This window comes from Chiloscyllium plagiosum, unplaced genomic scaffold (genome assembly GCF_037043375.1).
Source record: "Chiloscyllium plagiosum isolate Xiang-an unplaced genomic scaffold, Cpla_swu_hap1 HiC_scaffold_10, whole genome shotgun sequence".
Lineage (NCBI taxonomy): Eukaryota > Metazoa > Chordata > Chondrichthyes > Orectolobiformes > Hemiscylliidae > Chiloscyllium > Chiloscyllium plagiosum.
The window spans coordinates 2,980,174-2,995,671 of NW_028270148.1; the positions used below are offsets into that span (position 1 = coordinate 2,980,174).

At 48.0% G+C, this 15,498-nt stretch overlaps 1 protein-coding gene across 1 annotated transcript in view; it reads left to right on the top strand.

The window, feature by feature from the left end:
• Positions 1 to 575: 575 nt before the first annotated feature.
• The window catches only part of LOC122540108 (junctional adhesion molecule-like), a 77,646-nt gene continuing 62,723 nt past the window's right edge, over positions 576 to 15,498 (top strand). Inside the window, exons 1-2 of the mRNA XM_087991020.1 lie at positions 576 to 701; positions 9,980 to 10,333. Of these exons, the coding sequence (XP_087847146.1) occupies positions 650 to 701; positions 9,980 to 10,333 (406 nt within the window). The 5' untranslated portion in view covers positions 576 to 649. The remainder of the gene's footprint in view (positions 702 to 9,979; positions 10,334 to 15,498) is intronic.

Genomic DNA, 15,498 nt, shown 5'->3' on the forward strand with positions numbered 1-15,498 from the left:
GGACCCAGCCAGTGACCTTCGTGGCCCTTGTAAATAAAACACATTGTTGTGGTTCTGGAGATCCATACAGGTTAGACCAATACATTGCCTTCTTTAAATGACACAAGGGATCCAGATGGGAGTTTACAACAGCAACAACACTTTCATGGTCATCCTTAAACCTCTCATTCCAGATTTTAATAGATTGGAATTCCACGACCTGGAATGGTGAGGTTTGAACTCAGATTCATGGGTGTCTGGATTAGGAATCTACTGTTTATACCAGGACACCTTGCCCAGTGTAACAGGATGTTAATGTGACAGGAACCCAGTGATGGAACGATGTCTCCGTGACCATTCCTGACCCTGCCTGATCCTCACACACTCAGTAACACAGGATGTATGATCTCGAAGAGTAACATGGACACCAACTCATTTTATCTCCAACCTAAGGGCAGCTGCAGGCCTATGATTGAGCATTGATATTTCAAAGAATTCAAAGAGTCTGTAACATCTTTCTTCCCTTTAATAGTTCCTTCCTCTTCCTGCAGTTCTGTGAAAACACAGAAACATTACACCATCGGATCTGACTCTGCCTCTGCTACATTTGTTGGTGAGATTTCTCTCCTGTGAAGTGCAGCAGCTAGACTGACAGGATTGTTACCCTGGAATGATGTGCAGAGTGCTCTGGGTGATAGTGCTGTCCCTCTGTGTCGCTCTGGGTGAGTATGGGCTTCAGTTTAGTGAGGGAGCTGTCATGGGTCTAGTTCATTAACAATGCGAAGCCACAGATGTACAGCAGGAACTGGGTGTTTATCAGGCAGTTAATTCCAGTATCTGTTCAATCCGGTTCAACCATTCCCTGTTTGTGCTGTCTATCCAAGAGTGGCATTCAGACCTGACCTTTATTCTAAACCTCGAATGCTTCAGTGTCAACTCACAGGGTTTATTGTGGCCCTTTGTCAAATTATTACTTGGTTATTATTCGACTGTGGGATGTGGGAGTCGCTGGCTGGGCCAGACTTTGTTGCCCGTCCCTAGTTGCCCCTTGTGAAGGTGGGGGTGAGCTGCCTTCTTGAATCCCTGCTGTGGGTTGACCCACAATGCCCTTAGGGAGGGAATTCCAGGATTCTGACCCAGTGGCAGTGATGGAATGGTGATATATTTCCAAGTCGGGATGGGGAGTGGAGGGGAACTTGCAGGGTGTGGTGGTCCCATGTATCTGCTGCCCCTGTCCTTCTCGATGGAAGTGGCTGTGGGATTGGAAGGTGGGTCATGAACGATGGTTAGGACTCAGCTGTCAGACAATCCCACAGTTGATGTGGTTGGTTCTTTCCTGACAGAGGGTTGAGCAGATCAGTCAGGCACAATCTCCACTTTCTGAATCCACAGTGAGTGCAGTAGGAACAGGGCGGCTACTGACAGTCAATGGGTCACTGTGGGACCACCCAGGAGACTAAAGCTGGATCCAGGGTGATTCTTCACACACCATCACTGGAACCGATATTCTGTCTTTTATCTCAGCACTTTGTGTGATCTGAGTGGGCACCAACTGGCTGTCACATTTTCCAACTGCTCAATCAATACTTCACTTAAAAAGCAACAGCAAAGGTCTTCAAAGCTTCCTCAGGATGTGAATGGTGCTATTTAAATGCAATGTACTGTGGAGACTGGTATTGACGGTCAGTTCCAGTATTGCCCACAATTGTAAACAGATGTGTTTGTGACAGGTTAGTGTGGAGTGGGTCCAGCAACGTCCTCTCTCTCTCACTTTCTCTCTTCATGAAGGTGATTCTGAAAGACAGGATTGATATGTATTTGGATTAGGGATAGTGTGAGGGAAATCGTTTCTCACAAACTTGGTTGAGTTTTTTGAGTAGGTATTGAACATGGAATATTTCAGCGCAGTACAGGCCCTTCAGCCCTCGATGTCACACCAACCTGTGAATCCAATCTGAAGCCCATCTAACCCTCACTATTCCATGTTCATCCATATATTTATCCAATGACCATTTAAATGCCCTTCAAGTTGGCGAGTCTATTACTGCTGCAGGCAGGCCATTCCACACCCCGACTACTCTCTGAGGAAAGAAACTACCTTTGACCTCTGTCCTATATCTATCACCCCTCAATTTAAAGCTATGCCCCCTCATGCTCGCCATCACCATCCGAGGAAAAAGGCTCTCCCTGTCCACCCGATCTAACCCTCTGATTATCTTATATGCCTCAATTAAGTCACCTCTCAACCTTCTTGTTTCCAACAAAAACAACCTCAAGTCACTCAGCCTTTCCTTGTAAGATCTTCCCTCCATACCAGGCAACATCCCAGTAAATCTCCTCTGAACCCTTTCCAAAGCTTCCACATCTTTCCAATAATGCATTGACCATAACTGTACAAATACTCCAAGTGCGGTCGCCCAGAGTTTTGTACAGCTGCAGTATGATCTCATGGTTCCAGAACTCAATCCCTCTACCAATAACAGCTAACACACTGTATGCCTTCTTAACAACCCTATCAACCTGGGTGGCAACTCTCAGGGATCTATGTCCCTGGACACCGAGATCTCTCTGCTCAGTTACACTGCCAAGAACCATTCCATTAGCCCAGTACTCTGTATTCCTGTTACTCCTTCCAAAGTGAATCACCTCACACTTTTCCACATTAAACTCCATTTGCCACCTCTCAGCTCTGCAGCTTATCTATGTACCTCTGTAACCTACACCATCCTTCCTCACTATCCACAACTCTGCCGACTTTAGTGTAATCTGCAAATTTACTAAACCACCCTTCTCTGCCCTCATCCAGATCATTTATAAAAATGACAAACAGCTGTGGCCCCAAAACAGATCCTTGCGGGACCCCCATAAGTCCCTGAACTCCAGGATGAACATTTCCCATCAACCACCACCTTCTGTCTTCTTTCAGCTAGCCAATTTCTGGTCCAAACAGCTAAATCACCCCCCCATCTCATGCCTCAGTATTTTGTGCAATAACCTACCATGGGGAACCTTATCAAACACCTTACTGAAATCCATATCAACCACTTTACCCTCATCCACCTGTTTTGTCACCTTCTCAAAGGACTCAATAGGGTTTGTGAGGCACAACATTCTCTTCCCAAAACCGTGTTGACCATTCCTAATCAATTCTTCCTCTCTTGATGATTATAAATCCGATCTCTTATAATCCTTTTCCAACACCTTACCTACAACCGAAGTAAAGCTCACTGATCTATAATTACCAGGGTTGTCTCTCCTCCCCTTCTTAAACAAGGGAACAACATTTGCTATCCTCTAGTCTTCTGGCACTATTCCTGTAGACAATGATGACATAAAGATCAAAGCCAAAGGCTCAGCAATCACCTCCCTGGCTTCCCAGAGAATCCGAGGATAAATCCCATCCAGCCCAGGGAATTTATCTATTTTCACACTTCCCAGAGTTTCTAACACCTTCTCCTTGTGAACCACAATCCCATCTCGTCTAATAGCCTGTATCTCAGGAGTCTTCTCAATAATATTGTCTTTTTCCAGTGTGAATACTGATGAAAAATATTCATTTAACGTTTCCCCTATCTCCACTGACTCCATGCACACCTTCCTATTCTAATCTTACTCTAGTCTTTCTTTAATTCCTGATATGCCTGTAGAAAGCTTTAGGGTTTTCCTTGATCCTCTCCACCAATGACTTCTCAAGACCCTTCCTGGCTTTCCTTAGCTCTCTCTTTAGGTCTTTCCTGCCTAACTTGTAACTCTCAAGTGCCCGAACTGAGCCATCACATCTCATCCTAACATAAGCCTCTTCTTCCTCTTGACAAGTGATTCAACTTCCTCAGTAAACCCCTGCTCCCTTGCGTGACCACTTCCTTCCTGCCTGACAGGCACATGCTTATCAAGGACACGCAGTAGCTGTTCCACATTTCTATTGTGCCTGTCCCCTGCAGTTTAGTTCCCCATCCCATGCATCCTAAATCTTGCCCTAATCACATTGCAATTGTCTTTCCCCCAGCTCTCACCCTTGCCCTGTGGTATATACCTCTCCCTTTCCACCTCGACAGTAAACGTAACCAAATTGTGGTCTATCTCGCCAAAGTGCTCACCTACATCCAAATCTAATATCTGGCCAAGTTCATTCCCCAGTACCAAATCCAAGCTGGCCTCACCCCTTGTTGGCCTGGCTACATACTGTATCAGAAAAAAAAACCCTCCTGCACACATTGGACAAAGACTGACCCATCTAAAGTACTCGAACTATCGTATTCCCAGTCAATATTTGGAAGTAACCAAGAGGATTGATGAACACAGAGCAGTAGACATTGTTTACTTAGAGACAGTGATGTCTGCAGATGCTGGAGATCAGGGTTGAGAGTGTGTTGTGGGAAAAGCACAGCAGGTCAGGCAGCATCCGAGGATCAGGAAAATCGACCTTTCGGGCCAGACCCCTTCATCAGGAATGAGGCGAGAATGTTTACTTGGAGTTCAGTAAAGCCTTTGACAAGGTTCCACATGCCAGGCTAATTAGTAAAATTAGATCACATGGGATTCAGGGTGAGCTTGGCAATTGGGTACGAAATAGACTTGACGGTAGGAGACAGAGGGTCATGGTGAAGGGTTGTTTTTCAGACTGGAGGCCTGTGACCAGCGGTGTACCACAGGGGTCAGTGCTGGGCCCACCATTGGTTGTCGTTATATCAATGATTTAGATGAGAATACAAAAGGCATGGTTAGTCAGTTTGTGGGTGACACGGAGACTGACGCTGTAGTGGATACTGGAGAAGATTATGGGCGGCACGGTGGCACAGTGGTTAGCACTGTTGCCTCACAGCGCCAGAGACCTGGGTTCTCTTCCCGCCTCAGGCGACTGACTGTGTGGAGTTTGCACATTCTGCCCGTGTCTGCGTGGGTTTCCTCCGGGTGCTCCGGTTTCCTCCCACAGTCCAAAGATGTGCAGGGCCAGGTGAATTGCCCGTAGTGTTAGGTATGGGGTAAATGTAGGGGTATGGGTGGGTTCGCTTCGGCGGGTCGGTGTGGACTTGTTGGGCCGAAGGGCCTGTTTCCACACTGTAATGTAATATGTAATATATAATTATCACAGATTACAGGGAGATCTTGATCAATTGGGTCCATGGGCTGAAGTGTGGGAGATGGAGTTTAATTTGGGTAAACGAGGGGTATTCCATTTTGATAAAACAAACCAGGGGAGGGATTATACAATTAAAAACAGGGCCTTGGGTAGTGTTGTTCGACAGAGACCATTGGGCTCTGATATGTAATTCTTGGATGTTTGCGTCACATAGAGACAGGGTGGTTAAGAAGGAGGTTAGTGCACTTGCCTTTATTGCTCAGACCCTTGTGTATAGGAGCTGGGGTGTCATGTGGCGGTTGTACAGGACATTGGTGAGACCTCTTCTGGAATATTGTGCCCAGTTCTGGTCACCCAGTTCTAGGAAGTTCATTGTTAAATTGGAGAGGGTTCAGAAAAGGTTTCCCAGGATATTGTCAGGCACGGTGGCTTTGAGTGATAAAGAGAGGCTGGATAGGCTGGGACTTTTTACACTTGAGTGTAGGAGGCCGAGGGGTGACCTGACAGAGGGGTATAATATCACGAGGGGTATACACAGCATGAACAGTAAAAGCCATTCCCCTGGGGTGAGGGAGTTTCACGAGTGAGGGATATACTTGTAAGGTGAGATTTAAGATTTTTAAAATTTAAGAAAGACTTGAGTGGCATCTTTTACCCACAGAGGATGGGGGGGAGGTAGGGGGGAGTGGGGGAGTCGTGTGTGGAATGAACTCCCTGGGGAAGTGATGGATATGGGTACACTTACAACATTCAGCAGGCATTGAGACAAGGACATGAATAAGAAATGTTTCAGAGGGATATGGATCAGGAGCAGACAGATGGGACTAGTTTAGTTTGGGATTGTGTTGGCATGGACTGATTGGACAAAACGTCTGGTTTCGTGCTGTATGACACTTTCTCTCTCCTCTCTCTCTCTGTCAGTCTGTCTCTCTTTCTCACTCTCTCTCCACCCTCTCTCCCGCTCCTCTCTCTCTCACTTTCTGTCTCTCTCTTTCTCTCGATCTCTCTCTCTCACACACACACACACTCTCCCTCTCTCTCTGTCTCTCTCTCTGTCTCTCTCTCTCTGTCTGTCTCTCTCTCACTCTCTCTCTCACTCTCACTCACTCTCTCTCTGTCTCTCTCTCACTCTCTCCCCCCTCTCTCTCTCCCCCTCTCTCTCTCTCCCCCCTCTCTCTCCACCCTCTCTCTCTCTCCCCCTCTCTCTCTCCCCCCTCTCTCTTTCCCCACCTCTCTCTCTCACCCCTCACTCTCTCTCCACCCTCTCTCTCTCCCCCCTCTCTCTCTCCACTCTCTCTCTTCCCCCCTCCCTCTCTCTCCCCTCCTCTCTCTCTCCACCCTCTCTCTCCACCCTCTCTCTCTCCACCCTCTCTCTCTATCCCCCCTCTCTCTCTCCCCCCTCTCTCTCCCCTCCTCTCTCTCCCCCCCTCTCTCTCCCCTCTTTCTCTCTCTCCCCATCTCTCTCTCTCTCCCCCCTCTCTCTCTCTCCCCCCTCCCCCTCCTCTCTCTCTCTCTCCCCCCATCTCTCTCTCCCCCCTCTCTCTCTCCCCTCTCTCTCTCCCCATCTCTCTCTCTCCTCTCTCTCCCCATCTCTCTCTCTCTCTCCCCATCTCTCTCTCTCTCCCCTCTCTCTCTCCCCATCTCTCTCTCTCCTCTCTCTCTCTCCCCATCTCTCTCTCTCTCCCCCATCTCTCTCTCTCTCCCCTCTCTCTCTCTCCCCATCTCTCTCTCCTCTCTCTCTCTCCCCCCATCTCTCTCTCTCTCCTGTCTCTCTCTCTCCCCATCTCTCTCTCTCTCCCCCATCTCTCTCTCTCTCCCCTCTCTCTCTCTCCCCATCTCTCTCTCTCCTCTCTCTCTCCCCATCTCTCTCTCTCTCTCCCCATCTCTCTCTCTCTCTCCCCATCTCTCTCTCTCCTCTCTCTCTCCCCCCATCTCTCTCTCTCTCTCCTGTCTCTCTCTCTCCCTCTCTCTCTCCCTCTCTGTCTTGTCTGTCTCTCTCTCCCTCTCTGTCTCCCACCTCCATAACCAGCGCTCCTCAAACATTCCAGAAGATTCCCCTTGCCTCGGAATCTACTCAGTCACCATTATCCATGCGGCTGATGCAGCTGCTATCCCCACGCTGATTGATGATGTCACTTACGCCCCCCATCATGGCCACTCCCACAACCGCTTCCGCCCCTCACAATTCCTCATGCATCACATGTGACATCACTTCCGCCTCTCACATCATCGCTGATGTCACATGCTCGGTGACTTCCGCCACCCCTACTGCTGTGGTCACCACCACTTCCGCCCCCACCAGCGCCACTCACCTGCATTCTGCTGACACGCCCCCCACAGACCCCACTGTCACTATCCCCACCCCCCAGAACCCCAAGGGGAACACTACCCCTGCTCATGACTCTACCCCCATTCCCCCCACCATCAGACCCACTCCAGGTACTGGCTCCGACCCCACTCCCAGCTCTACACCCACACCAGCTCCCAGCTCCCAGCCCTGCCGAGTTTTCACTATCCCCCAGACCTCCCCCTCACTGAGGACGAACGATCAGTCCTCAGCAAAGGACTCACCTTCATCCCCCTCCGTCCACGCATCAATGAATTTAATACACGCCGTGACATCGAACACTTCTTCCGTCGCCTCCGCCTCCGAGCTTACTTTTACAATCAGGGCCCCCGCCCACCTTCCGAGGACCCCTTCGCCCACCTCCAACACACCACATCCACCTGGACACCCCGCGCTGGCCTATTACCTGCCCTCGACCTCTTCATTTCCAACTGCTGCCGGGCCATTAACCGCCTCAACCTGTCTACCTCCCTCCCCCACTCCAACCTCTCACCCTCACAACGCGCAGCCCTCCAATCCCTCTGCTCCAATCCCAACCTCACCATCAAGCCAGCGGATAAAGGGGGCGCAGTGGTAGTCTGGCGCACTGACCTCTACACCGCTGAAGCCAAACATCAACTCGAGGACACCTCTTCCTACTGCCCCCTCGACCATGACCCCACCCCCCATCACCAAACCATCATCTCCCAGACCATACAGAACCTCATCACCTCAGGAGATCTCCCACCCACAGCTTCCAACCTCATAATCCAGGAACCCCACACTGCCCGGTTCTACCTCCTTCCCAAGATCCACAAGCCTGACCACCCTGGCCGATCCATTGTCTCAGCATGCTCCTGCCCCACTGAACTCATCTCTACCTACCTCGACACTGTCCTATCCCCCCTAGTCCAGGAACTCCCCACAGACGTTCGAGACACCACCCACGCCCTCCACCTCCTCCAAGACTTCCGTTTCCCCGGCCCCCAACGCCTCATCTTCACCATGGATATCCAATCCCTCTACACCTCCATCCGCCATGACCAGTGCCTCCAAGCCCTCTGTTTTTTCCTCTCCAGACATCCCCAACAGTACCCTTCCACCCGACACTCTCATTTGTTTGGTCGAACTGGTCCTCACCCTTAACAATTTCTCCTTCGAATCCTCCCACTTCCTCCAGACCAAAGGGGTAGCCATGGGCACACGTATGGGCCCCAGCTATGCCTGTCTCTTTGTTGGCTACGTAGAGCAGTTGATCTTCCGTAATTACACCGGCACCACTCCCCACCTCTTCCTCTGCTACATTGATGACTGCATTGGTGCCACCTTGTGCTCCCGCGAGGAGTGTTGAGCATTTCATCAACTTCACCAACACATTGCACCCTGACCTTAAATTTACCTGGACCACCCCTGACACCTCCCTCCCCCTCCTGGACCTCTCCAGCTCCATTAATGATGACCGACTTGACACTGACATGTTTTACAAACCCACCAACTCCCACAGCTACCTGGATTACACCTCTTCTCACCCTACCTCTTGCAAAAATGCCATCCCGTATTCCCAATTCCTCCGCCTCCGCCGTATCTGCTCCCAGGATGACCAGTTCCACCACAGAACACACCAGATGGCCTCCTTCTTTAGAGACCGCAATTTCCCTTCCCACGTGGTTAAAGATGCCCTCCAACGCATCTCGTCCACATCCCGCACCTCCGCCCTCAGACCCCAACCCTCCAAACGCCTCTGGTGCTCACCTTCCACCCTACCAACCTTCGCATAAACCAAATCATCCGCCGACATTTCCGCCACCTCCAAACAGACCCCACCACCAGGGATATATTTCCCTCCCCACCCCTTTCCGCCTTCCGCAAAGACCGCTCCCTCCGTGACTATCTGGTCAGGTCCACGCCCCCCTACTACCCACCCTCCCGTCCTGGCACTTTCCCCCTCATCTTCCGCCTCGGAACACTTCAACCCCAGGGCATCAATGTGGACTTCAACAGTTTCCTTATTTCCCCTTGCCCCACCTCACCCTAGTTCCAAACTTCCAGCCCGCACCGACCCCATGACTTGTCCGGACTTGTCCTACCTGCCTATATCCTTTTCCACCTATCCACTCCACCCTCTCCTCCCTGACCTATCACCTTCATCCCCTCCCCCACTCACCCATTGTACTCTATGCTACTTTCCCCCACCCCCACCCTCCTCTAGCTTATCTCTCCACGCTTAAGTCTCACTGCCTTTTTTACTGATGAAGGGCTTTTGCCCGAAACGTCGATTTCGAAGCTCCTTGGATGCTGCCTGAACTGCTGTGCTCTTCCAGCACCACTAATCCAGTGATAGGGGGAGTTATGGGATAGTTCTGTCACGATGGGATGAATGGCCTCTTTCTGTGCCTGAAGTAGCCAGTGTCACTGTTAGCTCAAAGATAAAAGCTCCCGTTGTGGGGCAGTGAGGGAGGGGCAGGGGGAGGGGGAGGCAGCTGATTGGTCGTCAGCCTCATGGAGAGACAGGAGGTTTGATGAAACTCTCTCAGAAATTCCTGTCGGCTGACTGGCTGCTTTCCCTGTTTTATTCTCATGTTTAAATCCCTCAGGAATGATGACAAACCCAAAGGTTATTCTCAATCCGAGTCTAATCAGGGTCGCAGCGGGCAGCTCAGTGCAGTTACAATGTGCTATCGTAAATGGCAGTGTGCAACACATTGGTGTAACGTGGAATAAGGCGACATCAGCTTCCAGCCCTGAGATCCTGACACATTCCCAATCGGATGGGGTTACCAAAGGTCACAGCAACAAAAAGAAATTCCAATCTTTCAGAGATCTCAACTATAACAGCTACATTCTCACCATCAAAGACATAGAGAGAAGCGACAATGGCCAGTATTATTGTGACATTGTTGGAAAGAACATGACCGAAAACAGACAGAGGATTGATGTAATGGTACAAGGTAAGGGATCTTTATATCAGATTTTACACTCACTCTCCTCTGGAGATCTGCTGCTCAGCACTGGGTCAGTTACATTGCATTGGGGATCTGTCAGATATCACTGGATCATTTACACTGACTGCCCTGGGAATCTGTCAGATATCACTGGATCATTTACACTGACTGCCCTGGGAATCTGTCAGATATCACTGGATCATTTACACTGACTGCCCTGGGAATCTGTCAGATATCACTGGATCATTTACACTGACTGCCTGGGAATCTGTCAGACATCACTGGATCATGTCAGATATCACTGGATCATTTACACTGACTGCCCTGGGAATCTGTCAGATATCACTGGATCATTTACACTGACTGCACTGGGGAATTTGTCAGATATCACTGGATCATTTACACTGACTGCCCTGGGGAAACTGTCTGATATCACTGGATCATTTAGACTGACTGTCCTGGGGAATCTGTCAGATATCACTGGATCATTTACACTGACTGCTCCGGGAATCTGTCAGATATCACTGGATCATTTACACTGACTGCTCCAGAAATTTGTCAGACATCACTGGATCATTTACACTGACTGCCCTGGGAATCTGTCAGATATCTCTGGATCATTTAGACTGACTGCTCTGATAATCTGTCAGATATCACTGGATCATTTACACTGACTGCTCTGGGAATCTGTCAGATATCACTGGATCATCTACACTGACTGCTCTGGAAATTTGTCAGATATCTTTGGATCAGTTAGACTGACTGCTCTGATAATCTGTCAGATATCACTGGATCATTTACACTGACTGCTCTGGGATTCTGTCAGATATCACTGGATCATTTACACTGACTGCTCTGGGAATCTGTCAGATATCACTGGATCAGTTACTCTGACTGCCCTGGAAATCTGTCAGACATCACTGGATCATGACAGATATCACTGGATCATTTAGACCGACTGCCCAGGGAATCTGTCCAATATCACTGGATCATTCACACTGACTGCCCTGGGAATCTGTCAGACATCACTGGATCATGTCAGATATCACTGGATCATTTGGACTGACTGCCCAGGGAATCTGTCAGATATCACTAGATCATTGAGGCTGACTGCTCTGATAATCTGTTCGATATCACTGGATCATTTAGACTGACTGCTCCGGGAATCTGTCTGATATCACCGGATCATTCACACTGACTGCCCTGGGAATCTGTCAGACATCACTGGATCATGTCAGATATCACTGGATCATTTAGACTGACTGCCCAGGGAATCTGACAGATATCACTGGATCAGTGAGGCTAACTGCTCTGATAAACTGTTCGATATCACTGGATCATTTAGACTGACTGCTCCGGGAATCTGTCTGATATCACTGGATCATTTACACTGACTGCTCCGGGAATCTGTCTGATATCACTGGATCATTTACACTGACTGCCGTGGGAATCTGTCTGATATCACTGGATCATTTACACTGAATGCCCTGGGGAATCTGTCAGATATCACTGGATCATTTACACTGACTGCTCCGGGAATCTGTCAGATATCACTGGATCATTTACACTGACTGCTCTGGGAATCTGTCAGATATCACTGGATCATTTACACTGACTGCCCTGGGGAAACTGTCTGATATCACTGGATCATTTACACTGACTGCCCTGGGGAAACTGTCTGTTATCACTGGAACATTTAGACTGACTGCTCTGATAATCTGTTAGATATCACTGGATCATTTACACTGACTGCTCTGGGAATCTGTCAGACATCACTGGATCATCTACACTGACTGCTCTGGAAATTTGTCAGATATCTCTGGATCATTTAGACTGACTGCTCTGATAATCTGTCAGATATCACTGGATCATTTACACTGACTGCCCTGGGGAATCTGTCAGATATCACTGGATCATTTACACAGACTGCTCCGGGAATCTGTCAGATATCACTGGATCATTTACACTGACTGCTCTGGGAATCTGTCAGATATCACTGGATCATTTACACTGACTGCACCGGGGAATTTGTCAGATATCACTGGATCATTTACACTGACTGCCCTGGGGAAACTGTCTGATATCACTGGATCATTTAGACTGACTGCTCTGATAATCTGTCAGATATCACTGGATCATTTACACTGACTGCTCTGGGAATCTGTCAGATATCACTGGATCATTTACACTGACTGCACCGGGGAATTTGTCAGATATCACTGGATCATTTACACTGACTGCCCTGGGGAAACTGTCTGATATCACTGGATCATTTAGACTGACTGCTCTGATAATCTGTCAGATATCACTGGATCATTTACACAGACTGCTCTGGGAATTTGTCAGATATCTCTGGATCATTTAGACTGACTGCTCTGATAATCTGTCAGATATCACTGGATCAGTTGCACTGACTGCTCCGGGAATCTGTCAGATATCACTGGATCATTTACACTGACTTCTCTGGGAATCTGTCAGACATCACTGGATCATTTACACTGACTGCTCCGGGAATCTGTCTGATATCACTGGATAATTTACACTGACTGCTCTGGGAAATTTGTCAGACATCACTGGATCATTTACACTGACTGCCCTGGGAATCTGTCAGATATCACTGGATCATTTAGACTGACTGCTCTGGGGAATCTGTCAGTTATCACTGGATCATTCACACTGACTGCCCTGGGAATCTGTCAGACATCACTGGATCATGTCAGATATCACTGGTTCATTTAGACTGACTGCCCAGGGAATCTGTCAGATATCTCTGGATCATTTAGACTGACTACTCTGATAATCTGTTAGATATCACTGGATCATTTACACTGACTGCTCCGGGAATCTGTCAGATATCACTGGATCATTTACACTGACTGCTCTGGGAATCTGTCAGATATCACTGGATCATTTACACTGACTGCTCTGGGAATCTGTCAGATATCACTGGATCATTTGCACTGACTGCTCCGGGAATCTGTCAGATATCACTGGATCGTTTACACTGACTTCTCCGGGAATCTGTCAGATATCACTAGATCAGTTACACTGACTGCTTCGGGAAACTGTCCGATATCACTGGATCAATCACACTGACTGCCCTGGGAATCTTTCAGACATCAGTGGATCATGTCAGATATCACTGGTTCATTTAGACAGACTGCCCAGGGAATCTGTCAGATATCTATGGATCATTTAGACTGACTACTCTGATAATCTGTTAGATATCACTGGATCATTTACACTGACTGCTCCGGGAATCTGTCAGATATCACTGGATCATTTACACTGACTGCTCCGGGAATCTGTCAGATATCACTGGATCGTTTACACTGACTGCTCCGGGAATCTGTCAGATATCACTGGAACATTTAGACTGACTGCTCTGATAATCTGTTAGATATCACTGGATCATTTACACTGACTGCTCTGGGAATCTGTCAGATATCACTGGATCATTTAGACTGACTGCCCAGGGAATCTGTCAGATATCACTGGATCATTGAGGCTGACTGCTCTGATAATCTGTTTGATATCACTGGATCATTTAGACTGACTGCTCCGGGAATCTGTCTGATAACACTGGATCATTTACACTGACTGCCCTGGGGAATCTGTCAGATATCACTGGATCATTTACACTGACTGCTCCGGGAATCTGTCAGATATCACTGGATCATTTAGACTGACTGCCCTGGGGAAACTGTCTGATATCACTGGAACATTTAGACTGACTGCTCTAATAATCTGTTAGATATCACTGGATCATTTACACTGACTGCTCTGGGAATCTGTCAGATATCACTGGATCATCTACACTGACTGCTCTGGGAATCTGTCAGAATTCACTGGATCATTTACACTGACTGCTCCGGGAATCTGTCAGATATCACTGGATCATTTACATTGACTGCTCTGGGAATCTGTCAGATATCACTGGATCATTTACACTGACTGCCGTGGGGAAACTGTCTGATATCACTGGAACATTTAGACTGACTGCTCTAATAATCTGTTAGATATCACTGGATCATTTACACTGACTGCTCTGGGAATCTGTCAGATATCACTGGATCATCTACACTGACTGCTCTGGGAATCTGTCAGAATTCACTGGATCATTTACACTGACTGCTCCGGGAATCTGTCAGATATCACTGGATCATTTACATTGACTGCTCTGGGAATCTGTCAGACATCACTGGATCATTTACACTGACTGCCCTGGGGAAACTGTCTGATATCACTGGATCATTTAGACTGACTGCTCTGATAATCTGTTAGATATCACTGGATCATTTACACGACTGCTCTGGGAATCTGTCAGATATCACTGGATCATCTACACTGACTGCTCCGGAAATTTGTCAGATATCTCTGGATCATTTAGACTGACTGCTCTGATAATCTGTCAGATATCACTGGATCATTTACACTGACTGCTCCGGGAATCTGTCAGATATCACTGGATCATTTACACTGACTGCTCTGGGAATCTGTCAGATATCACTGGATCATTTACACTGACTGCACCGGGGAATTTGTCAGATATCACTGGATCATTTACACTGACTGCCCTGGGGAAACTGTCTGATATCACTGGATCATTTAGACTGACTGCTCTGATAATCTGTCAGATATCACTGGATCATTTACACTGACTGCTCTGGGAATCTGTCAGATATCACTGGATCATTTACACTGACTGCACCGGGGAATTTGTCAGATATCACTGGATCATTTACACTGACTGCCCTGGGGAAACTGTCTGATATCACTGGATCATTTAGACTGACTGTTCTGATAATCTGTCAGATATCACTGGATCATTTACACAGACTGCTCTGGGAATTTGTCAGATATCTCTGGATCATTTAGACTGACTGCTCTGATAATCTGTCAGATATCACTGGATCAGTTGCACTGACTGCTCCGGGAATCTGTCAGATATCACTGGATCATTTACACTGACTTCTCTGGGAATCTGTCAGACATCACTGGATCATTTACACTGACTGCTCCGGGAATCTGTCTGATATCACTGGATAATTTACACTGACTGCTCTGGGAAATTTGTCAGACATCACTGGATCATTTACACTGACTGCCCTGGGAATCTGTCAGATATCACTGGATCATTTAGACTGACTGCTCTGGGGAATCTGTCAGTT